Genomic DNA, 26,943 nt, shown 5'->3' with positions numbered 1-26,943 from the left:
ATATTCATCTTATACTAGTTGCGCTTGAAGACCATGACCACTAGCTATAGATGCTGCTATGGCTGCCTTTGTCTTCTAGCTTTGCTATTTTTTCACCTCTACCAATGCAAGTAGGCCATTCATCTCTTTTTTAATCTCTTTGATGGCCTATTTGGCGAGTTTTTTGTGAGCCTTCCAACTATGATTAGGATTAATTGGGGAAACCATTTTCTTGGCATGATTAAACTTTAAATAGAAGCAAGACCAGTGATGCTTGAGAATTAGAAAAAGACTGTATTAAGCTTGGGGTTTCAAGGAGTTATCTTCTCATATTTTACTATCTTGATTCTGTTGTGACCTTTTTCACCCATCGCCCCATTGCTACTGGGGACCCTCTGATTTTCCTACTTTCTAGGGTTTTGTTAGCGTTTTGTGACCTTTTTGCTGCAGCTTCACCAAGCCTTGTCCAGTTCAGAGCATTTCAGGCCCTGATGATTGAAAGTTAGTTTTTGCAAGTTATGTGATTCCGAAATGTGAACACCAGCAGAGTGCTTAGAAAGGCCAAAGGACGAAGATCACAATCGATTTGGACGAATTTGGACAACTTTCTATTTTTAGAAAGTTTGCTTTTTTGCTTTTTCCTATTTTTTAGGAAGTTTCATTTTTGGCATTTTCAGCCCGATCCCCGGTATGGCTATTTTTAGAAATTTTTTCCTATTTTTAGGGATGTCTTCTTTTTGCTTTTTCGGGATGCAAACCTAGGGTTTACACTTGTACCACTGACCAGCTTCAACCGGAACTCAAAAATTCCAAGTTTTGACCTAAAAAAGCTAAATCCCTAGATTTTAGGCTTTTTGCTTTTTCGGGATGCAAACCTAGGGTTTACACTTGTACCACTGACCAGCTTTGACCGGAACTCGAAAATTCCAAGTTTTGACCTAAAAAGCTAAATCCCTAGATTTTAGGCTTTTTGCTTTTTCGGGATGCAAACCTAGGGTTTACACTTGTACCACTGACTAGCTTCGACCGGAACTCGAAAATTCCAAGTTTTGACCTAAAAAAGCTAAATCCCTAGATTTTAGGCTTTTTGCTTTTTCGAGATGCAAACCTAGGGTTTACACTTGTACCATTGACCAGCTTCGACCGGAACTTGAAAATTCCAAGTTTCGATCTAAAAAGCTAAATCCCTAGATTTTAGGCTTTTTGCTGCTTCAGATGATCCACCTAAGCATGGATTTCAAATTTCAAGTTAATCCGGTTAAATTAGATTAAACTGTGAAATTTTGAAGTTTCTCTGAAAATTATTCTAAGTCTGGCTAACAAGGGTTTTGAAGTATTTTTGCAGGTTCAAACCCCACCACGATGCGAGAGGCCATGAAGGAGCCTTGCCTGAAGACCGCCATGCCTTAGAAGGCTGTGTGGGTGCTCACCCTGAAGTCCGCCATGTCTTGGGAGGTAGACCAAAAGTCCGCCATGTTGAGAGGTGTCTAAAGTCCGCCATGCATGTTGGAGAGGCTATGAAGAGGGAGCATAGAACTCCGCCCTCAAGGAGACCTTCCTAAAGTCCGCCTTGAGAGGCTTCAAAACTCCGCCATGTCTTGTGGACTCTCCAAAGTCCGCCCAAACTTGTTGATGAAGATGGTAAGGACATCAAAACTCCGCCCAAGCATGTCAATTGGTGGTCATGCCTCTTAAACTCCTCCCTATGCCTTGTGGAGTGAGAAAAGAAGATGTGGGAGCCTTGTCCAAACTCCCCCTCCAAGCATTGAGAGTCATTAGAAGTCTGCCCTACCCTAGCAACATGATGGAGAGGTGTAGAAGTCTGCCTATGAGGAGCAACCTCCAAAGTCCGCCATAGGTTGGGAAGATTTTTGAAGAGCAACCTCCAAAGTCCGCCCAAGGTCTTCAAAGTGGTGGGAGCCTAGCCTAAAGTCCGCCACACATGTTAGGGAGAGCCATGAGGAGAGGCCTCCAAAGTCCGCCATGTCTTAGGACTCTCTAAACTCCGCCATGTGGGAACCAAGTCCAAAGTCAGCCCAAGGTAAGGAGACTCACCAAAACTTCGTCCATGGTGCTGGTCATCCAAAACTCCACCCAAGGTACTGCTGAGTGAATGGTCTTGAAACTCTGCCCTATCCTAGCACCTTGGTGGCCAACACTTGAAACTCCGCCCTATCCTACCATGTTGGTGGCCAACCCTTCAAAGTCCGCCATGTTTTGGAAGAGACCATGATGGCCAACACTCTAAAGTCCGCCATGTGTGTGGGGTGCCCAAGGGGTGAAGTCCAAAGTCTGCCCTATGTTGGAGACCCATTAAAACTCCACCCTACCCTAGCAAAATGATGCAAAGGTCTAGAAGTCCACCCATGTTGGAGATGTCTTAGAAGTCCGCCTAGGGGGTGTGTTCCAAAGTCCGCCCTATGCCTTAGCCAAAAATTTGCCTTGATTGAGCTTTGCTCAAAGTCCGCCCTCCATGTTGAAGGGACCCTTCAAAACTCCGCCCAAGGAAGTAGATGCTAAGTATGATGTTGAAGAGCCTTCTCAAACTCCGCCATGCCTTGGAGAGGTAAGGAAAGTCTGCCCAAGTTTGAGGAAGATGAGGGTAAGCCTCGAAAAGTCCGCCTACACATAAAAGTAAAACAGAATCAACGAAAATACAAAGTGATGTCATAAAAATCCTTCAAGATTTCGAACTTAAATCCAAAATAGAAAGTTTTCAAAAGGAGAATATTGGAAGATTGATAAGGATTTCAAACTTAAATCCAAAATGGAAAGTTTTTTTAAAGAGAATATTGGAAGATTAATAAGTATTTCGAACTTATAACCAAATTGGAAACTTTTGGAAGATATTTTCTTCGAATTTGGAAACATGACAACACTTTCCAAAAGAATGAAGTTAAAATTGGAAACATGATTTGGGAGATTTTAAGGGTTTCTGATTGAGGATTTAACTTTATATACAAATACTTCGTTGTAAACTTCATTTCTACACCAAGAAGTTTGAAAATATTAAGGAGAGCATAGTAAAATACTTTCAGTTTGGAGTTCATCTGGAGAAAGTTTTGGATATTGCTGTAAGTTGGATAAACTTTTTGGACAAAAGTTTCACAGATTTTTGGAGAAAGACAACCAATATAAGGACGAATTATTGAATCTCTCCTGAATTTTTGAGTATTTTTGAAGGTGAAATTAAATTCATGATGCAGATTTATGTATTTTTTGAGTTTTTCCAGAGTTTGAGAAATGATTTTTAGTGAATTTGTTCGAATTTCTAAAGGAGGAAAATCATTTTTTTGGCTAAGTATAAGAAATTTTCGGAGTTATAACACTTGGTGTTGGATTGTAATCACAGTTATCTTGAAGGTTGGAGAATTTACATGTGAAAATCCCATTCTCATGGCTAAGTATGAAAATGAAGTGAAATTTTCCAAACACTTAGCCGTTCACAACCTTGATTTTCTTTAATCCAAGATAGATTTCTAACTTATTTTCCTTTGGTTTTACAGGTCGCAGGAGGAAATAGAAGCGAGATCATCATAGAGATCGCAATTGGAAGTTTCAAGCCAAACGAAAGATTGAGGACGAGTTCATAGGCAAGGTTCATCAGGGCGTGAAGACAGCCAAAATTAAGTATGAGAAATGTTTCACAAAGAAAATTCCAATTTCCTCAATTATGATGAAGGCATGTCAGGGTATCGAGAAGAAGGACATGATCACAGCGAATGCCTAAACAACTTGATCCCATCATTTCATATTTGCAAGGGGTTATCTAGAGCTTTTACCCTCCTCCCACGCAACATAAACTGGCAACTGAAGGCAGGATCATCACAGAAAACACAAATGGAGTTTCGAGCCAAATTCAGAATTGAAGACGGGACCACGAGCAAGGTTCGTCCGAGTATAGAGAGGGCCAAAATTTGGCCAAGTATGAGAAAAACTTCACGAGGGGATTTCTTCTCCAAATTCGAGGCACTTGAAAGAATCTCAAGGCATCAAGAAAGAAAAGTTCTCAGACTTGGTGAAAATATGGAAAAGTTAGATAAACTTCCAACTTCTTGAAGAATTTCATCTCCTGAAGGAATTAAAAAAAAGACAAGCTCCCAAGCAGAATCAAATGGCGACAAGAAGGAACCAAATTTCCATACTTAGACGATTTCTTGACACAAATTGGAGAATTCAAGAAAGACATCCAACACGTTGAGGTGGCGCCTCGTCATTTTCCAACCAATCAGATCGCTCCAAGTCAGCATGTCTAGGTTCGATGACCCTAACTTATCCAGAAGCTTCTAGAAGGGCACACTTCACAATGCAACAACCTTCTATTTTCATTGATGGTTCATATTTAGCAGGAAGGACAAGTGTCCCAAATGTAATTGGTCGAGGGTAGTTAGTTTTGGGAAACCCTAATTAGGGTTTATAACTTTCAATCTGGGCCCTTGATCGCTATTTGATCTCGGCCATTCTTTCATTTTGAAAAACTATATAAGGTTGCCTCCTCTCATTTGGAGGGTGTGAGGTTTTTGATGTATTGTTGCTTAAGGTCATTTCCAGATAATATATTGCATGTGCGCTGCTTTGTAATCTCTATTATTTGAATGATTTGCATGGTTTCAATTGCCTCAACACTTAGTTAAAATTAATCTAAATTTGCTTTCATTGTTGTTAATTTGAATGAAGGATTTGATAAGTATCAATTGATGGTGTGTCTTCGCTCATACTTTTGGTAAATGGATGATTTCCATTCTACCGTGCAAAGTTAGTCTGAGCCTATCCCCTGTGCATCCCAACATCTCGATCATAAGCACAACCCATTGAAGATTGCACTGGCCTTGTGTAGTTGTCCCTAGTGTGGCGAAGCAAGGCTTGGTTTCTCGAGAGCACCCAATTGACACCGTCTCCAGAATTCGTAGGATTAGATTAGCCTTCCTAAACCCTATCTCTTTTTCCCTTTCTTTTGAAAGTCTAAATCCCAGAAAATTCTCCAAAAAAAAAGAGAAGAGCCTAAAATTGCTAAATCCATCTAAGTCCAGCAGTTCAAGATACTTGTCAAATGTAAGTCCCCCTTGAAATTTCGGCATACACTACCCAAGAAGCTATTCCACTAAAGTCGCTTGTTCGCACATATAGACCTTGGAATCAGTAGTGATTTTTCAGGAGAGGATAGAATACCTTCGGGTATCCTATCCTAATGTTTGGTAGATGACAAAACAGACACCAACAGATTCCTAAAGAGAAATGATCATAAATTTACATTCTTATTCCTTAGCAAGGTTTAACCCATCAAAGAACCTAATTGACTACAATCAGGAAAAAAAGGATTGTGGCATTAAAAAATTCTCTTTTCAATTGGCTCATGAGGCTCCAAAACTCAACTACAAAACCAAGGTCTTTCAAGACCATTATGTAGACCTACGCTGTCCAATTACCTTAGATATTAAACTTATCTTCATCAACTACAAGATAGCTATAATCCACTAGTAAATCATATTATAGATTAGCCAAGGACCACAAATACATTACTTTTCCAATAGGAAGGTTATGGAGCATAACAAATTCAGGATTAGCTTTGTCAAAAAACACCGAGGCACTAGAGAATTAAACATGCAAAATTACAACCCTAGACTTGTTAAGCTCTCCAAGAGAACTACTCAAGCCTTGAGCTGATTATATTGCAGATTGAAGTGGAGGTATTTTGACAACTAATAGACATTACAAGGTACCTAGGAATACTTGCAAAATTCCACACAAGTAGTTTAAAAAAGAATATTAGTGAGCTTCTATTATTGGGATATCTTAAACAAAATTATAAATTCTAAGAACTCAATTTTTCAAAATAACTTTAATATATTTTTCTTGATCTTGAACAAGAATTTAGAGATTATCCTTCTAATTTGCCAAGGGAATATCACTTCTTGTTCTACAACTTTGGTTAATCTCTTGATGCCTAAGTGACATTTATACCTTTTATCTAGAGTCAACAAGACACTCAAGAATCATTCAAATAATTAAATGGGTCCACAATTTGAAGCAGTAACATATTATTCAAGACAAACATTATTACTATCGCATCAAAACTATTGGAAATTCAATAGGTTCAAAGATTGCCAGTTATTCTCCTCTACAAAGGCCCTTGCTCAAAGGCCAGTCACAAGCATTAGCCTTTCTTTTCCATCCGACCATCCTCACAATGGGGTAAATGATTTCATAGGGGTGTCAATGAGGTGCACAACCATTCCAAAGGTCACAATAAATTTGAATTGTGTAGAATTTCAGCAATCAAGTATTTTTATAGCAATCTTACCACTTCACAAATTCACACATTACTTGCACATAGGACTTGACACTCTAATAGAGATATACATAAAGACATGCGTATGTGTATACATATGTTAATGTTATTGCAATTTCCAATTTAAAGAACAAGTTATATGCAGGATGGTGTATTTAAAATTTTGATATTATAACTATGACAATAATATTGTTATCTTTCTTTCGCTGCAGGTATGGAGAATGAACATGTATCGATTTCAATGTCATCTCCTTTCTTTTGAATGATGTATATATAGTAAGGTTGTCACGATCAAGTGGCACCTTGATCAGACATGTCTTTTAGACATGTCCGACCAAGATGTCACTTGGTCGTGACTCTTACCAATATCAACCGATCCATTCGATGATAACTAATCGGTGCTAGTGTAAATGATAATAAATCTGTAAACATACCCAATAATGAATCGGTATCATTGCAAATAATAATAGTTTGATAATCACACCCGATAGTGAATCGGTGTCATTGCAAATAATAACAGTTCGATAATCACACCCGATAGTGAATTGGTGTCATTGTAAATGATGATAGATTGGTAAACACACCCGATAGTAAATCGGTGTCATTGTAGATGATAACAGATTGGTAAACACACCCGATAGTAAATCAGTGTCAAAGTAAATAAGTCTGATAACTAATAGCATTTAGATCAACGCTTAACTATGTTAAGCAAGTCGTCGATCTAATCTATCTTTATCCAATTGTCAATATAATAATTATGATCAATGTTATATAAAGCATGAATCAGATAATCTAATAGCATAGATGAATAAGTTAATAACAGAATGAGTTAGGAGAGTCTTATCTTGCAGAAGCTACTATTGCATTAACACTCCCTCTTAGCTTTGGAAGATAAATAAAGTAACCTGCATCACATTTCTTTTCCATAATGTCAGTCTCCAAGAATATATATCATCTATACATATGAAGTACCATCAGGACATAAGATACAAATATAAAACATCACTATAAGTATGTGACATAGAGTATCACCTAACCATGTGATATAAAAGACTCATCATTTTATTATGACAAGATATCACCTGAACATGTGATATCAGTATTGCCTAAACATGCAATACTAAGGATAAACATATGAGGATGGTTAAATCCTCATCTTATCCAGGTTGTGATATGTGCACAAAATTTTTATTCAAATGTTTTATCACAACACCATCATGGCACATCCATGACATACCAGAGATCCAACATGATAACTGGTTTGAGAATCATAAGATCGTCACCTTATGATGTCTACATACAAGTGTTCATAATCTGAGAGATCGTCACCTCTTAGATATGAACACAGGGGGTAAAACCCAGAATGTCTCAACATGGCAAAAGAAGTTTACACATTAAACATCTTATTTACAAAGCAGATTACCTTTCTATCATATCTAAACCCTTTCTGAAGTGATCAACCTTCACTTTGGAAAGTGGTTTGGTCAGAATATCTGTAGTCTGCTCTCCTGTACTAACATATTCCAATTTGATCACATTTTTGTCTACCATGTCTCGTACATAATGGTATGGGATCTCAATATGTTTGGATCTATCATGGAACACTGGATTCACTGAAAGTTTTATGCAGCTTTGATTGTTGCAATGGATGATAGTAGGTTTCATAGGTTCACCAAACAATCCCACAAGTAACTTTCTAAGCCACACTACTTCTCGGGCAGCCATGGAGGCTGCAATGTATTCGGCCTTGATGGAACTTTGCACTACAGAAGACTGCTTTTTGCTGATCTAGGATATCATGGCTGATCCCAAACTAAAGCAGCACCCAGAGGTGCTTTTCCGGTCAGTCACACTTCCAACCCAATCCGAATCTGTGAATCCGTGTAGATTAAGATCAACTTTCTCACAGTTGAGACCAAGATTTAAGGTGCCTTGTAAATATCTCATAATGTGTTTTACTGCAACCAGGTGTATCTCCTTTGGCTCACACATAAACTGACTCAAAGCATTTACTGCATAGCAGATATCTGGCCTTGTATTTACCAGATACATAAGAGACCCAATCATTTGCCTATATAGAGTGGGGTCAGTAGAAGGTGATTCTGCTGTTGCTTCTTTAAGTTTATGAAGATTGGTTTCCATTGGAGTGGTCATGGGTTTGCAGTTTAGCATTCCAAATCTCTTCAGGATGTCCAAGGTATACTTGCCTTGGTTTAGAACAAAGTTATCAGAATTTTGCCATACTTCCAACCCTAGGAAATAGTGAAGGAATCTCAAGTCCTTCATATCAAATTCTTTGGATAGCTCTTTCTTGCATTGATCTATAAGGTGATCTTCTCCTGTGATTAATAAGTCATCAACATATAAAATCAATATTAGCATATCACCTTTATTCTGTTTGTAGTAGAGATTAGAATCTGTATCATTTTTAGAGAAGCCTAGTTTTGATAGATATGTGTCAATTCTTTCATACTAGGCCCTGGGAGCCTGTTTAAGCCTATATAGAGCTTTCTTGAGTCTACACACATGAGACTCTGCATGATGAATCTCAAACCCTTCAGGTTGCTCTAGGTATACTTCTTCAGATATCTCTCCATCGAGAAAAGTTGTCTTTACATCCATTTGATGTACCTTCCATCCCTTTGCTACTACAATGGCTAGCACAGTCCTTACTGAGGTGTATCTGGCTACAGGAGCAAATGTTTCTTCATAGTCTATTCCTTCCTTTTGAGAGAACCCTCTGGCTACAAATCTTGCCTTATGTTTTTCAATACTGCCATCTGCTACATGTTTGATCTTAAAAAGCCATTTAGAAGAAACAATAGATTTCTTAGTTGGCCTGGGAACAATCTCCCATACATCATTTTTTATTATGGATTGATACTATTCAGACATAGCATCCTTCCATACTTGATGTTTAAGGGCATCTATTACATTGTCAGGTTTGTTTTTAGATAAATCATTCATAAGAGCAACATAGCTAGTAAATTTATTAGGCCTTTTGCTTTCTCTGAAGGTTCTTGAAGGAGCAGCAAACCCCTGAGCTTCTTCTACTGTTTTGGTGGCCCATAGTGGTCTTTTCTTGAGATTTCTAGGTGAGTGTTCATTTTCATTTTCAGTTTCATCTAGGTTCTCCCTCTGAAACTCAGGAGCACAATCTTCATCTAAGTTAGAGGTAGGGATTTCAAGTTCTATGAAGCTCTGAGCTCTTTTGAAGGCTAGGTCCTCCTCAAAGATTACATCCCTACTTAGTTCAATATTTCTTTGACCAGGTACATAGATTCTGTAGGCTTTGGAGGTTTCACTATATCCTGCAAGCAATCCTCTTTTTCCAGAAGGCTCTAGTTTTAGTCTTTTTTCTTTAGGTACATGGATATAGACAGGACATCCAAATATCCTAAGGTGGCTGATATCTGGCTTAATTTTAGTGAATACTTCCTCAGGAGTTTTGTCTTCAAGATGGGAGTGAGGGCATCTGTTCTGTATATATACTGTGGTGCTGGATGCTTCTACCCAGATATTTGTGTTAAGGTTTTGATCTAGAATCATGGCCTTGGCAGCTTCGACAATAGTCTTATTTTTCCTTTCAGCTACCCCATTTTGTTGGGGGTTATAAGGTATAGTAAGCTCCCTCTCAATCCCATTATATCTACAAAATTCTTTAAACGAATCTGATGTGTATTCTCCCCCATTGTCGGTTCTTAGGGTTTTAACTTTGTTTCCTGAGTGGTTTTCAGTTAGTGATTTAAATTCTTTAAACCTAGAGAGGATCTCTTCTGATTCTTTATTTTTCAGAAAGTAGATCCAAGTCTTCCTAGAGTATTCATCAACAAATATTACATAATACAAGAATCCCCCTAGAGAGGATACAGACATAGGTCCGCATACATCAGAATGAACTAACTCTAGAATTTTACTAGTTTTCCTAGTACTATTTTGGAATGTACCTTTGGTATTTTTACCTAGGGCACATCCTTTGCATGCCCCTGAATGATCTTGCTTTAACTTGGGTAGACCTGTGACAAGGTTTCCCATTGAAGATAAAGCCCTAAAGTTCAGATGGCCTAATCTTCTATGCCAAACTTCATTTGCATTAGTGGCTTCATGGATTAGGGCTAGGTTGGGTTTCGTGCATAGCTCATACAAATAGCCCCGTCTCTGTCCAATGGTCTTTGCCTTCTTGATTGAAGAGTTCTTTGGCCAAGCCAATACTCTGTTGTCCATGAATGTCACTCTGTATCCGTTATCGTCCAGTGCCGATATGGAGACTAGATTCCTTTTGATGCCGGGGACATATAGTACTCCTTCAAGCGCAAGGATATGCCTGTCTTCAATTTGATGGTGCAGGTTCCTATTCCTCTGACTGGATGTGTGGAGTCATCTCCGATGGTTACGTCCTCATCACTCTCCTCTGTCATGGAGTCAAGTACTTCTCTAAACCCTGTGATGTGCCTGGATGAACCACTATCAATCACCCATGAGTTGATCTTGTTAGAAGCTTGGCTTGTGAGTGCTGAGTAGAATACATATTTTCCGGAGTCATCTTCCCCTTTAGTCTTTCCTACTTTGGCAAATGTAGCATGTTTCTTGGTTCTTTCCGGGCACTTTGCAACATAGTGTCCGAACTAATCACATCTGAACATTGAATGTGAGATAAGTCCTTCTTTGAAGTATTCTTGCCTTGACGACCTTTTCTCTTTCTAAACTGCCTTTTCTTGTTTTGCTTGGTGGAGTTAGTGTTTAGGAATTGTAGGTCTTCATCTATATTCTTATGTTTCATTCCCATCTTGTTCAATCTTGATTCTTCTTGGAGACAATCATCCCTTAATCTTTCAAACTTAGGATACTTGGACCTTGCACTGATGCCTTGGACGAATGTGCTCCATCCACTAGGCAACCCATTTAAAGCAATGAGTGTTAACTCTTTGCTTTGGATTTCGTAATCTAGAGTTGCTAATTCATCTCTTAGAATTGATATCCGCATAAAGTAGGCATTGATTGTCTCCCCCTTGTTCATGGTGATATGATTTATTTTTCGTTTTAATGCTAGAGTTCGACTTGCATTTGATATCTCAAATGTGTTTTCAAGTGCTTTGAACATTTTATAGGTTGTCTGATGTTTTCTTATGATGGGCATTTATGTTGTTTGTCATCCCATCAAATATTATTTTTATTGCCTTTTCATTTCCCTCAATCCATGTTGTTTTGTCGGGTTCAATTTCAGGTTGGTCATTTTTAGTTTGAACAAATGAATCCACTTTGTTCTCCTTTAAGATCATCTAAATTCTGAATTTCCAGGCTGAAAAATCATCGCCACCTCCGAGTCTGTCTTCAAATCTGATAGCGCTGGCCATTGGAGAAATGTGATGTAGTATATAATCTTGATCTTAAATTTGTTTCACGAAATTGAATAGCCTCAAGTTCGATCAACTTGGCTCTGATACCATGTAAATGTTATTGCAATTTCCAATTTAAAGAACAAGTTATATGTAGGATGGTGTATTTAAAATTTTGATAATATAACTATGACAATAATATTGTTATCTTTCTTTTGCTGCAGGTATGGAGAATGAACATGTATCGATTTCAATGTCATCTCCTTTCTTTTGAATGATGTATATATAGTAAGGTTGTCACGATCAAGTGGCACCTTGATTAGACATGTCTTTTAGACATGTCCGACCAAGATGTCACTTGGTCGTGACTCTTACCAATATCAACCGATCCATTCGATGATAACTAATCGGTGCTAGTGTAAATGATAACAAATCTGTAAACATACCCGATAATGAATCGGTATCATTGCAAATAATAATAGTTCGATAATCACACCCGATAGTGAATCGGTGTCATTGCAAATAATAACAGTTTGATAATCATACCTGATAGTGAATCGGTGTCATTGTAAATGATGATAGATTGGTAAACACACCCGATAGTAAATCGCTGTCATTGTAGATGATAACAGATTGGTAAACACACCCGATAGTAAATCGGTGTCAAAGTAAATAAGTCTGATAACTAATAGCATTTAGATCAATGCTTAACTATGTTAAGCAAGTCGTCGATCTAATCTATCTTTATCCAATTGTCAATATAATAATTATGATCAATGTTATATAAAGCATGAATCAGATAATCTAATAGCATAGATGAATAAGTTAATAACAAAATGAGTTAGGAGAGTCTTATCTTGCAAAAGCTACTATTGCATTAACAACATACATATATAATACTTGCCAGTTAAAAAAATATTTAAAGAGCTCACAACTTGCAATACGCATGAAGTGCAATTCATATTTCAATGATTTGTCAAATGTCAATACAAAATAAAAAATACAATCAATAATCTTCATTTGGCTCTTCATTGAGAGCACCAAGGTCACAATTTGGTTCAATTTCATTTGAATCACAATCAACTGCAATACCAACTCTCACTAGCCCTATCATATGTAGAAGTTGTCTCATCTACAAAGATTTCAGCAAGCAATGCAACAATAGCATCTAAATTGGCACACTCAAGAGTTAGATTCCAATTTCTTGTCACTCCCTCATTGTAATCCGGTTGATGCATTGGAAGCACTTCAAGCATAGACCAAAGTCATCAAAACTGCATAGATAAGAGGTCCAATGGCAATGGAAGACATCAACAATGGTAAGAGAAGAGATCATGACACACAAGGAGGTCTTATGGATGTAGTTGATGTTGAGAACATCACAACAAAGGAAAGATTCGCTAGTGCCTTATTGAATCTCAGAAGCAAGTTGAGGTTTGATCTCCCAAGCTAAAAGGAGCCAATTAACAAGATCAATGAGTTGAAGAGATACTTCAAGTTCAATGAAATCGAGGACCCAAAGAGAGTCAAGCACACTACCATGAAGTTGAATGGGCATGTTGCCATGTGGTGAAATTTGACTAAAGAATTTCGTCCAAAAGGAGAAGCACAAGAGCTTGCACTAGGATTGCATGGTAACTAAGATCAAAGGGAAGTTTATGTTGACCAATAATGTGTTGGATTCCAAAACCTACACTAGAGGGAGATGTCCAAAAGAAGTACATGGAGGAGTTCTACAAACTATACATTCACCTTGGTCATGTGGAAGAAGGCATTGAGAAATTGTCCAGGTAGGTGAATGGATTAAGCATCTCCATCCAGAATGAGATGTGCTTGCTTACAGTTCAATTCATCAAGGAGGCCTACCAAATGGTGCTCAAGGTGGAAAAGAAGCATTGTAGATAACAAAGTGTGCACAACAATGTTATGGGTGCAAGGAGAGTGTAGTAAGGCATACCTCTACACAAAAGAAAAGCATAAACACCAATGGCACTTCATTAAGTGCAAAAGACAAAGTTGTGAGAAATGCTTCAAAGAGACTTTCTTTTGATGTGCACAAGTAGGTCACCACATGTTTTAGTGTCTAAAAGCTGCAAAAGAGCAAATTAACACCAAAAAGCATGTGCATGTTGTGTAGGCTGAAGAGGCAAGTTCATCAAGTAACGCAATAGAAAGTGCAAACCTATAGGCTCGAGACAACTTGATGATGTTCAAGGATTTATTGAAATTTGTGCACAAGGATGATGAGTTGTGGTTGAAAATGAGTCTATTCCAAACTAAGTGTAAGTTCAGAGGAAAGTGTTACAAGCTAATCATTGATAGAGGTAGCACCAATAACTTAGCTTCCTCAAAGATGGTACAAAAGTTGGAGTCAAGGACTATAAAGTACCCCACATCATCAGAGTCTCTAGGTTGCATAAGGGGCGTCAAATTATTAGGAAGTTCATGGTAGTATGATAGATGCACAAAACATATAGGCACAAGGACACCTTCACCATTAGGAATAATTGGAAGAAATTCAAGTTACTTCCCATGAAGGATGAAGAAGAGTCCACACAAAAGAGCAAAGTGATGCTATTAGCAAAAAAGATTCTCAAGGAGCTAAGGGATTTGCAAGACTGCTATGTGCTAGTGGTCAAGCCTGCATAGGACCAAATGGAGGTGCATAGCTCTAAGGAGCTAGAAGTTATTGCATTGCTCAAGGATTCTGCAGATGTGATTGGCAAGGGAATGGTAGATGGATTGTTACCAATGGGCAACATATCATACCTTATGGATCTGATTTCAAGGTCCAACTTGCCAAACAAGAGCACCACACAAAACGAGTCCTAATATGAGTGTGGAGTTGAATAAGCAAGTTAAAGAATTGTTGGAACAAGGTTTAATAAAGGAAAGTCTGAGTCCTTAGGAAGTTCTTGCTGTAATTTCATCGAAGAACAATGGTGAATGGAGGATGTGCATAGATTCCAACCTGATCCATAAGATTACATTAACTCATTAAGTATAGGTTTCATCTTCTACTCATGGAGGACTTGAGGGATTGCTTGAATTAAGAGGATAGTGTAAAGGTTATAGAGGACTCACTGTGTAATACATAGCGTGGGAGCCAAAGCTGAGGGCTATGCAGTAGAAGTGGAATATTGTTATTCTTTTTATTTATTTTCTTCTCTGTTATTGGTTTACCTACTTTCTAGGGAATAGTAATGAGGACTTAGAAAACTCAAAACAATATGAAAAGAAAGTCTACAAATCTAGCAATGTTTTTTTTTATAACTTTCAAAGTGTGGCGAATGCCTCCTGCAAAGGGCTACCAACCTACATTGCAGGGTTGTCCCAGGGGCAACTCCCCCTGCAGGTGGTGCTTGAAAAGATAGCAGGGGAGCATTTCATCCCCATCCCACCACCCCTCAAATGTCCCTGCTTCAGGTTCTGCCCTTTTTACACTAGTGCTGTATCACTAGGGAAAATTAAAAAGAACACCCTTTATAATACACAATTTATTATCTATAAGGTTAAATACCAAAGCTATTGTGACATTTCTATATGTACTCTCTAGATTTAGATCATAGCAGCCATCATTCAAGGGAAAAAATAAATAAATCGTAGAAATCTCAAATATGATTTATCATCATGGTTGCATGGGTACTTGTCCCGGAGACTCGGATGCGTATCCTGCACCGGAAACTTGGTTGGAAACGTCTCCATAAAGAGGAGACTTCTCGGTAACGTATCCACTCGTCTCCCACCGTCTCCAAGCCAAACAAAAAAAAGGAAACCCTAAAATGTTAAAAAAAAAACACAGGCAACAAAATAATCAAAATGCAGTACAAACGGAAAAAAAATAACACTCAAAACAAATGCAGGTCACAAGGATTTATTAAAATGTTGCAACAGCCATTACTAAATTATTATATTATATTTAATGTCATTATATTTTCAGAATTTCTATAAATTATTAAATTATATTTAAAAAAAATTGGTGTCTCCAAGTACCCACGTCTCCTATTTTTTAAAAATAGCCGTACCGGTACCAGCACCAGTCTCCAAAGTCTCCAAGTACCCCCGTACCCATGCAGCCTTGTTTATCATACATAGATTATCCCAAATGCCAAATAACATTCCCCCAATTTCTGCCAAATCTGTTTTGGAGATTGCAGATTTCTTCCTACTAATATTGATTGGCAAAATGAATCTGAGTGCAAAACTAAGAAATGCTAAGAACTAATGGATCTTAGGCAACTTAATCATGTTATGCATCTTGATTTAGAGATTTATAACAAATACAAGGTTTAATATAATTCTCTTTCTTTAAAACTGCTAAAGAGTTCATTCCCAAATATGATTTGCATATATATATATATATATATATATATATTTCTGCTCACAATATACCTTTCATTTTGACATGTAGCTGTGATTCCTGTTGGAATATGAACAATGCGGACAGCACTATCTGTTGTGTTAGCATGCTGACCACCTGGACCCCCAGATCGGAACCTTTCAACACGAAGATCAGACTCATTAATCTGGAACCCAGAAGAAGCATCATTTAGGATAGGAATCACAGCTACAGCAGCAAATGAAGTATGCCGCCGCTTTGCGCTGTCAAATGGAGAGATCCGCACTAATCTGTGGACACCAACTTCTGCCTTTGCATATCCAAATGCAAAATCTCCATCCAATCTCATCGTTGCTCGCTGGACATGCAAATTTCTGTTGATGGGTTAGCATAAGAGATCATATCGAGAAATTTTGCATGCTTTAACAATACGATAAAGTTCAACACTCGAGCATAATGTATGACAAGATTGCGCTTGTTACAAATTTACACCAGGAAAAGATATCGAAGCAAGAAGTGTATTAAAAGGAAATTAAACATAGTATATTCTCAATAATGGTCTCCTAGAAAAATAAATGATTTATTTAAAACAATATCTCATCAGGGACATGGCTGTAGAAGGAAATTTATGTTAATATATATCATCTACATTTGCATCCTTGCACCAAGTAATAAGCAATGAAATATACTTTCAAGTCATAAAGTACAAAGTAAAAAGTACAAGATGCCTCTCTGAAGAGAATGTGACTGCATCAATTTCTAAAGTGTAATCTATTATTAACATGTGGCATAGCTATAAGATAATATTAGACCTCACACATTCCATATGGTATATATACAACGGCTTTACTAAAACGTTGCAAGAGGTGCATCAAGCATCTTTGTGGTGCAGCCATGACCGTCTAGAAAGAGATATCTATAACATGACCTGAAAAGATATTAAGTTTTGCCACATAAATAGTTATGGATCATCAAGTTGATATGAAAGTAAAGCAGGTTGTCCTAACATTCAACCAGCAATTAATGCAACTAAGAGGTCATTCTATGCACATTTCTAGGGCTTTCTCATCAGTCAATCCTAAACCAATTTAGTCCTTATCCAAGCATTATGTCACCATAAACAGGAAGTAGAGATGGAGAAAATGACAGTATATCTATTAAGAAATGCAACAGCTAGGAGTTAAGGTTTTGAATATCACTAAAAATAAATTTAAAACTTTTAGCAAAATCAACTTTTCTTCTACGTCGTTCTTGGAGATAAGATTATATTGACTACATCATTATTATACAATATTTGTTGAAAATAATAGCTAGCTCGGATACCTGATTATTGCATTCTAAATACAAATGTATTATCTCTCATGTAATTCAAATTATTTTGGGCTGGACCCAAATGTGTAACGTGGAGGCAAATAGATATAACTTTGGGCTGGACCCAAACATGTAACGTAGAGGCAATTAAATGTAACTTTGGGCTGGACCCAAACATGTATCGTGAAGGCAATAAATGGCAGATAAATCAATTAACTAAATGCAAGCCGACTTGAGGGTTTGACGCCAAAGGCTGGATATAAATCTAACAGCAAACGAAGTCATTAGAAATCATTATCTTATGCAAATGTTATTTGCTCTCTTAACAGCGATCTCTCCTCCACTTATGCGAACTTGTCCAAGCCTATTGTGTGAATTCATCAAGGTTGATTGTGTGGCGAAGTTGTCAAGATCACCATGTGAACTTGATAAGGACTACTCTTATGCGAATCTAGTCTTAGACATCTTTTGCTGATCCTTCTTAGCCATCTGCTGTTGATAAGGGCTGCAATCTCCATTGATATGTAAAGAGAGATCGTGATCTGCTAACTTGTTGATTGGACAGCAATCTGAGATAAGTTCATTGCCTTGTAATTGCCTACATTTGAGATAATATATATTGTATTTTGAGGCTGGGTTTTTCACCTCCAAGAGGGAGGTTTTCCCAGGGTATTGGTGTCTTTTGTCTTGTGTTTTCATTGCTGTTACTGCTCATTCACAGTCTATTATAATCTGATTGCTTAAAATTAACATGGTATCAGAGCTTTAGGTTCATTCTAAATAATCAGATTATTAGTTGTCCTTCACTTTTAGTTTGTTGTTTTAGTTTTGCAAGATGGTTACAGGTCTGAAAGTAGAGGATAGACTTGAAGGTGCCCTCAATTTTACTTCATGGAAGGTCTGTGTCCTTGCTCTTGAAGAATTAGAGCTGTTACAGTTTGTGGAACACAAGGATCTGACTAAACCTTCAGATCCGGAAGAGCTAAAGCAATTCAAGAAGAATGCTCTCAAGGCAAAGAAGTTCCTTGTTGATTCCGTGAAGGATCATCTTGTTCCAGTTATCTCCAAATTGAAGACAGCCCGAGAGATGTTTAAACATCTAGAAGGGATGTATGAGATCAACAACATCAGCAGGACACTTGCATTGAGGCAGCAACTTCTTCAAGTCAAAATGAGCAAAGGAGATTCAGTCATGTCCTTCTTCATGAAGATTTCAGAATTGAAGGACCAACTCAGCGCCGTTGGAAGCGAAGTTGTGGACAAAGATATTGTCATGATTGCTTTGAATGGTCTTCCTGACTCTTGGATTCCAATCATTCAAAGCATAAGTGGAAGAGCTGAATTTCCTTCCTTTGATCGCCTCCGGTCAGATTGCATTCAAGAAGAGTTTCGCCTTGCTGCCAGAGGAATGCATAAAGGCTCTCATGGAGGAGATCAACATGTGCTTGCATCTCAACATGTCAAAAGAAAGGGAGGCCATTGGAAGAAGAAGAACTTCAAAAGAGATAGAGACTTCAGACCTCCAACTTACAATTCAAGGAAGAAGCCAAGGGATCTTTCACATGTCCGTTGCTTCAGATGCGACAAGTTTGGACACTATGCTAAAGAATGTCAGAATCCGCCCATGCAAGGAGAGGCCAATCTGAATGAAGTTGCAAATTCAGAGGAGAATGAAGTTGCAAATTCAGAGGAGAATGAAGGCTACCTATTCATTTTTGCCTTGTCCAACAATGTGCCAACCGATAGCCACACTTGGTTGATAGACATTGGTGCATCTAGACACATCACGAGATATCGAGAACATCTCTCAGACTTGATGGAGAAAGAGTCCAACCTTCATGTGGTAATTGGTGATGATGCCCAGTATTCGGTAAGAGGTTTTGGTAACACTTCTTTAAATTTGGAATCTGGCATGTCCTTCCATCTTAGTGATATTCTATTTGTTCCTAGAATTAAGAGGAATTTAATCTCTATTTCTGCCCTAGAAGATAAAGGTTATCAAATAGCATTTTCTAAAGGTAAAGTACTTGCATGGCCTAAGAAATCTAGTATTAAATCTGCTCGTGTTATTGGAAATAAATATGATAGTTTGTATAAGCTTTCAGCTAACCCCATTCGAGCACTCATTCACGAAGCTTCTGAACCTAGCGAGCTATGGCATAGAAGGCTCGGCCATCTTCACTATCAGGCACTTCCCTCACTTGAAAAGATGGTTAAAGGTATGCCTAAATTTAATCAATTTCATGATGATACTTGCAAAGGTTGTGCATTAGGTAAGAACACTAAAAGTCCATTTTATAAAAGTGAAAGTAGAGCTAAGGAAATATTAGCACTTATTTATTCTGATCTATGTGGACCCATGTTTGTTCCTTCACCTAGTGGATTTCTATACTATGTTACATTTATAGATGATTTTTCTACAAAGACTTGGATTTACTTTCTAAAATCTAAAGAATTTGATTAAGTGTTAAGTAGGTTTAAAGAATTTAAAGCTCTAGCTGAAAATATGTCTAGTAAAAGGATTAAAGTGTTAAGATCTGACAATGGAGGTGAATACACCTCAAGTGGCTTCAATGACTTTTGTGTAGAAACATGAATTAAGAGGGAGTTCTGCGTCCCCTACAATCCTCAGCAAAATGGTGTAGCTGAATGAAAGAATAAAGCCATTGTTGAAGCAACCAAAGCTATGATTCACGATCAGGACCTGCAGACCTTCTTATGGGCTGAAGCATCCAAGACTGCAGTGTACATTCAGAATAGATGCCCTCACTGTGTCCTGAAGAACATAACTCCCGAGGAAGCTTTCACTAAAGTCAAACCAGATATCAGCCACCTAAGGATCTTTGGAAGTCCTGTCTAGGTTCATGTGCCAAAGGAAAAGAGGACTAAGTTAGAGCCTTTCGGGAAGAAGGGTATCCTTGTTGGATATAGTGAATCTTCCAAGGCATTTTGCATCTACATTCCCGGTCAAAGGTATATTGAGGTAAGTAGGGATGTCACCTTTGAAGAAAATATTGCTTTCAAGAAATCTAAAGGTTCTCTTATTGATAATGATAAAGAAGTTAATGCTAATTAAAATATGGATATTGATACTAACCTTGAGATTCAGAGGGAGTCTATTGAGCCTCCCAAACCTATTGAGCATTATGATTCTCCTGAGCCTCTGGTTCCAACTGATGGACCTAGAGATATTGCAGTTAGCAAGAAGAGACCACTTTGGGTTAGAAGCACAATTCAAGATGCAGAAAAGTTTGCAGCTCCTAGTGGCACTTTCAGAGAAAGTAAGAGACCTCAGAAGCTCTCCAACTATGTTGCAATGATGTGCAACATCATTGAGGCTGAACCATCCAGCATAGAAGAAGCTATGAACCAGCAAGCATAGAAATTAGCTATGGACGAAGAGTATCAATCCATCATCAATAATGATGTCTGGGATATTGTGCCTAGACCTAAAGGTAAGTCTGCTATTTCTTCCAAATGGTTGTTTAAAATTAAACATGTTGTTGATGGTATTGTAGAGAAATATAAAGCTAGATTTGTAGCTCGTGGTTTTTCTCAAAAGGAAGGCATAGATTATGAAGAAACATTTGCTCTTGTTGCTAGATATACTTCCATTAGAACTATTATAGCTATTGCTGCAACCAAAGGTTGGAAGTTACATCATATGGATGTAAAGACTGCTTTCCTTAATGGTGTTATTGAAGAAGAAGTCTATATTGAACAACCTGAAGGTTATGAGATTCATAATAGAGAAACTCATGTGTGCAGACTGAAGAAAGCTCTCTACGGCCTCAAGCAAGCTCCTCGAGCTTGGTATGAAAGAATTGATAAGTACTTGGTTAGTTTAGGGTTTTATAAGAATGATGTTGATCCTAACATTTACTTTAAAGTATTTAATGGTGAATGCTAATTCTAGTTCTATATGTGGATGCTTTATTTCTAACTGGTGAAGATAGTCTCGTCATTAGGTGTAAGAAAGAATTAGCTACTGAATTTGAAATGAAGAATCTAGGTCTAATGCATTACTTTCTAGGGTTAGAAGTGTGGCAAAGACCTACTGAAATTATTCTAAGTCAAGGAAAATATACAATTGATATATTGAAAAGATTTGGTATGATGGATTGTAAACCTATGTCTACTCCTATGGAAACTAACTTGAAGAAGTTGAGTATTTATGCAGCTAATTCTGATTTTGCAGATCCTTCAGAGTACAGGCAGTTGATTGGATCCTTGATGTATCTAGTCAACACTAGACCAGATATTTGCTATGCAGTGAGTGCACTTAGCCAATTCATGAACCAGCCAAAGCATGTTCACTTGGTGGCAGCCAAGCACATCCTGAGATACTTGCATGGAACAGTTGGCTATGGACTGAAGTATCCAATCAACACAGTAATCAATTTGGAAGGCTACTCTGATTCTGATTGAGCTAAAAGTGTTACTGACAGGAAAAACACTTCAGGAATCTGTTTCAGCTTGGGTTTTGCTATGATCTCTTGGGCCAGTAGGAAACAGTCCTCAGTTGCATTAAGTATTGCAGAAGCTGAATACATTGCTTCAAGTGTGGCAGCTAGAGAAGCAGTTTGGCTTCGCAAGCTTCTTGTTGGGTTGTTTGGACAACCTTAGGAATCCACTGTTATTTATTGTGATAATTATAGTTGTATTAAAATGTCTAATAATCTCGTGTTTCATGACAGGTCAAAACATGTGGAAACTCATTATCACTATGTTCGTGATATGGCACAAAGAGTTGCCATCCAGCTGAAATATATCAACACTGATGAACAGGTTTCAAATGTTCTCACCAAGCCTCTAGCTCGAGTGAAGTTTGAGTACTTCAGAGAGAAGCTTGGAATTGTGGAGAACACAGCATTGATTGAGAGGGAGTCTCAATCTTAGTGATGCAATTTAGTTTGCATCCTCCACCCTTTGCAGGCAATGCAAGGTGACAGTGTATCCTTCTCTAGGAGGAGGCTGAGGTGTAAGACCTCTTCCACCCTCTGCAGGCAATGCAAGGTGGATCCATCCTCTGCGGGCAATGCAAGATAGACATCATGAAATGAGTTCATGATATTTATGTGTTTTATTGCAGGTATACTCTATGGAGCTTATACATTCATCCTTGCGGGCAATGCAAGATGAAAGTCATGAATGGATCATGACAAGTGGCAGATATCCTCCCCAGCTAAGAGGGAGTGTTGAAAATAATAGCTAGCTCGGATACCTGATTATTGCATTCTAAATACAAATGTATTATCTCTCATGTAATTCGAATTATTTTGAGCTGGACCCAAACATGTAACGTGGAGGCAAATAAATATAACTTTGGGTTGGACCCAAACATGTAACATAGAGGCAATTAAATGTAACTTTGGGCTGGACCCAAACATGTAACGTGAAGGCAATAAATGGCAAATAAATCAATTAACTAAATGCAAGCCGACTTGAGGGTTTGACGCCAAAGGTTGGATATAAATCTAACAGCAAATGAAGTCATTAGAAATCATTATCTTATGCAAATGTTATCTACTCTCCAAACATCGATCTCTCCTCCACTTACGCGAACTTGTCCAAGCTTATTGTGCGAATTCATCAAGGTTGTGTTGACGTGTATTTTGTACACAATCATACACAAAATAAAATACCTAAAGGTACCTTATCCTCTCTTGAGTAAAGCCTCTGATTGCTGAAGATATCGCGAAAAAGGATCAATCAGGATGACTTCAAGGTTCTTGTATGTAGGGTCTCTACGTGTGGATAAGCTCCAGTGGTATGATGTGATTTGCTGGAATCACAAGGGGACTTACATTTGATGATTGAACTTCTGATCTGCTTTGCTGGAACACAGGCTCTTACTAGCTTAGATTTGAAAAAAATGGAAAAAGGATGAGGGCGAAGAGAGGATCTAATCCTAATACTAAGAATGTAGGAGCAATGATTGATCTTTGATGAAACTCTAACTAGGTCTTGTTTTGACATCGCAGGACCATCTCCACAAGGCTAGTGCGATCTTCGAAGGAAAGCTTTATGATGTTCAAATCATCACTGCAGGCATAGACACCATCAGGTTGATGCATATCAATGAAGAAGCGACAATTGAAGTTAAGCTTAAGCTGAATGATTCCAGTTGACTACGCAAGGCAAGTCTGCAATCAACAAACTGCTAGTAGTATGGATGTACGAATTCCACCATCAATCAAGCACATTTCTTCCATTCATCTAATAACACGAAATCAAATATGAGAAGTATAAAGACCATGCAAATTGTCGAATCGACCCATAAATTTCACCATTTCTTCAATGAAGTTACAAGTCTCTTACAACAACATCTTGGCAACAATCTTTGCCTTCTCTCTCTAATCTACTCTAATTGCTATTCTAATACTTCCAACTATTCCTAACTATATTCTAACTATTGCTAATTCCTTTTACAAATGAAATGCCAGGGCTTATATAGTGCCCACAATACAATTCGATGGCTTAGATCAATTCGAGATCAATGGCCAAGATTTTACAATGAAAACCCTAATTAGGGTTTGTTACAACCATTACATAACATTTAATGCTCAACCAATGATAAAATTGTATTGCTTGGACACATGTCCTCTCTGGAAAAATCGACCAATGGATAGTCGGGGTAGGTACATCGGAGTTTGTGCCACCTTCCATGAGTTAGGTACATTGAATCTGGACATGCTGAGGTGGACCACACTGACTGGAGGAGTGATGACTGGGATGCCACCTCATCTGACACTTGTAGCTTGCTAGATTTTCAATTTGATGTCGTTGAGAGGCTATCTTTAATTAACTCTTGTTCTAACTCCTTTTGTCCTTGATGTGCAGGACGATTGATGTACCTTGCCTTGGAATACTGGATTGGAGAAGTCGCCCTTGATGACGTTAGTCCAAAGAATGTCGTCCTTGTCGGTGCTAGGCTGGATCGAAGAAGGTCGTCCTTGTCCTTGCTTGATCGTCCTTGATCTGGCTTGATTTTCCTTGAGAAGATCTCCATTTGATGCCTACACAACATTTCAAAATTAGAAACATGATTTTGCAATATATAACATAGATTAGATTAATTTTTAGGAAACTTCATAATAAATCCTTGAGTTATTATTTCCTAAAAAACGATTGAGCTATTACAATTCAAAATTCAAAATTCAAACTTTAAGGCCATGACGATCAAAATTTAAAATTAAAACAAGGGATCTTGCCATAACTTACTTGAGAGCTAACTCAAAAAATGCAAAACAAAGGAATTCGCTTAGGTAAAAATCGAAATTTGGTGACTTCAACGTGATCTCTCTCAAGCTAGCAACTTCGCCACCTTTGGGGGAGGGTCTTCAACGTCTTGATGGCAAATTCGCTCCACTTCAAACTAAGTTCGCACTCCCCTTGAATGGAAATTTCGCACCTTTCCTCAATGAAATTCGCACTTCCTCCTTGTCTTCTCCAAATCGCATGCAAAGGAAGTTTGAATGATGATTTGAAAATGAAATAACTCACCCCTCCTTTATAGGCGCTCACCCTCTCATTTACCTCTGGGCCGACTTTGTAAAAATAAGGCAATTAAAACAAATTTCAAATAAAAATCAAGGCCGACTTTTATAAAATATAATCCAAGCGCACCAAAAAAAATTAATAATTAATTAAAATGCCTTCGTGATTAATTTTTTTTTGAAAAAGGCAAAATTAATTAATAAATGTTTCATGCGCTATTTTTAAATGCTAATTTTAATTGAATATTTCAAACTTTATCGATTTTAGCATTTAATGTAATTTGAAAATGATGTTGGCGCCAAACATGGAAGATGTAAGGGGTACAAACCACATCGCTCTGGTCCCTGGGAGAGGGACAGGAGCGAACTATCCTTTTAGTCTTGATTCTTTTGCTTTTTACGTTCAAAACCTCCATCTCTTACGTTGAAACTGGCAATTTAAACAAGAATCTTGTGCTTGATCGATCAATGTTGTAGACGAATGCCTCATAAGATCATTATCGCCCTGGTCCCTTGGTGAGGAACAGGAGCGAACTTGCCTTTTTAGGGTCAATTTTCTCATGCTTGCGCTTTCAAGTTATATTCAACTGATAAAATGTATCTCCTTTGATCTTCTCAATTCGCGAAATCGTTCAAATCTTTCAAGGACAAGGCAATTTTGGATTTCAAGCTCCGGTCCTTCAGTGAGGGACAGGAGCGATTTTGCTCCTACAGGCCAAAATATCATGATTTCGGGATTACAATCACTTCACAAGGCAAAAACAAGACCTTTCCAATGCCCGGGATCAAATATCGAAATTTTCAAAATTTGGTCAAAATCACTCAATTGGACAAAATTCGCAATTTCATCATTCACACTTAGACAAATTTAGACTCTTCATTCAAAATTCCAATTGAAAATAGACCAACTCACTTAGCCTCTGGCGAATTCACTTTATTCAAAATTGCATCCTACGAAATGAAGCTCAAAAAACTCTCAAGATTGACTGGACTTTGGCCTGAAAACGACAAAACAGAAACCCTAAGGCTTGACCCTAAATCCAGAGAACTGACAAACTACCAAAACCCCAAAAAGCAGAGAAAAAGAACAGGCAAAACGAGCAAAAAGAGGGGGCCCCCATTTGCAATGGGGCGATGTGTGAAAACGTCACAACACGTTGATTGTGTGGCGAAGTTGTCAAGATCACCATGCGAACTTGATAAGGACTCCTCTTATGTGAATCTGGTCTTAGACATCTGCTGCTGATCCTCCTTAGCCATCTGTTGTTGATAAGTGCTGCAATCTTCATTGATATATAAAGAGAGATCGTGATCTGCTAACTTGCTGATTGGACAGCAATCTGAGATAAGTTCATTGCCTTGTAATAGCCTACATTTGAGATAATACATATTGTATTTTGAGGCTGGGATTTTCACCTCCAAGAGGAAGGTTTTCCCAGGGTATTGGTGTCTTTTGTCTTGTGTTTTCAATGCTGTTACTGCTCATTCACAATCTGTTATAATCTGATTGCTTAAATTAGCATCTGATTGCTTAAAATTAACAATATTATGTAAGCTTGTCCCCTTTCTTCAATGCACTGATAAACTTTTATTGCCTTGTTAAAGTTTAAACTAAATATGAAATATGATCCCAGCAAGAAAACTTAGAAGAGTATTTATAGCTACCAATCTGCTCCCTTATTATTAATCTAGTTAGTCACCTATAATGGACATCAAACAATGTCTTGTTTCAAAAGGCAAGGGATCTCTTTCAAATTCTCAATGTACCTTACAAGGTAAGACTATTGGCACATTATTAGCGGTGGGAGACTTAATTGTCTATGATCGCCGACTTAATTTATAGGCCGACTTAAGTAAGTCGACACTCTTCAAATTGAAGAGTCACCTTCCTTGTAAAGGAGGACAACTCATGTAAAGGGTCACGATACACATATAAGTGTTGAAGGTGTCTTCATTCTTGGAATGGTATTGAATACACACTCAGAGATCGCTCTCCTTCACTCAACATAATTATTTCAGCAGATCGATACTTAAATCAAGGTGTGATCGGATATATGTTGCTCTTGGCATCCGATACCTGTGAAAATTCAACATGGTATCAAAGCAGAAAGATCCTACTCCTATGCATTTGAAGAATACATGACACTATCGGTTGCATTTGAAACGAGGGTCGGTGTTTTAGCGGCTAGA

The 26,943-nt window shown here is 37.9% G+C and overlaps 1 protein-coding gene across 1 annotated transcript in view; it reads right to left on the bottom strand.

Moving 5' to 3' along the window:
• The window catches only part of LOC131031396 (peptide chain release factor PrfB2, chloroplastic), a 172,454-nt gene that overhangs the window by 63,511 nt on the left and 82,000 nt on the right, over positions 1 to 26,943 (bottom strand). The window contains exon 5 of the mRNA XM_057962513.2: positions 15,997 to 16,301. Coding sequence (XP_057818496.2) covers positions 15,997 to 16,301 — 305 coding nt within the window. The remainder of the gene's footprint in view (positions 1 to 15,996; positions 16,302 to 26,943) is intronic.

This window comes from Cryptomeria japonica, chromosome 9 (genome assembly GCF_030272615.1).
Source record: "Cryptomeria japonica chromosome 9, Sugi_1.0, whole genome shotgun sequence".
NCBI lineage: Eukaryota > Viridiplantae > Streptophyta > Pinopsida > Cupressales > Cupressaceae > Cryptomeria > Cryptomeria japonica.
This window is presented reverse-complemented; position numbering and strand designations above follow the sequence as displayed.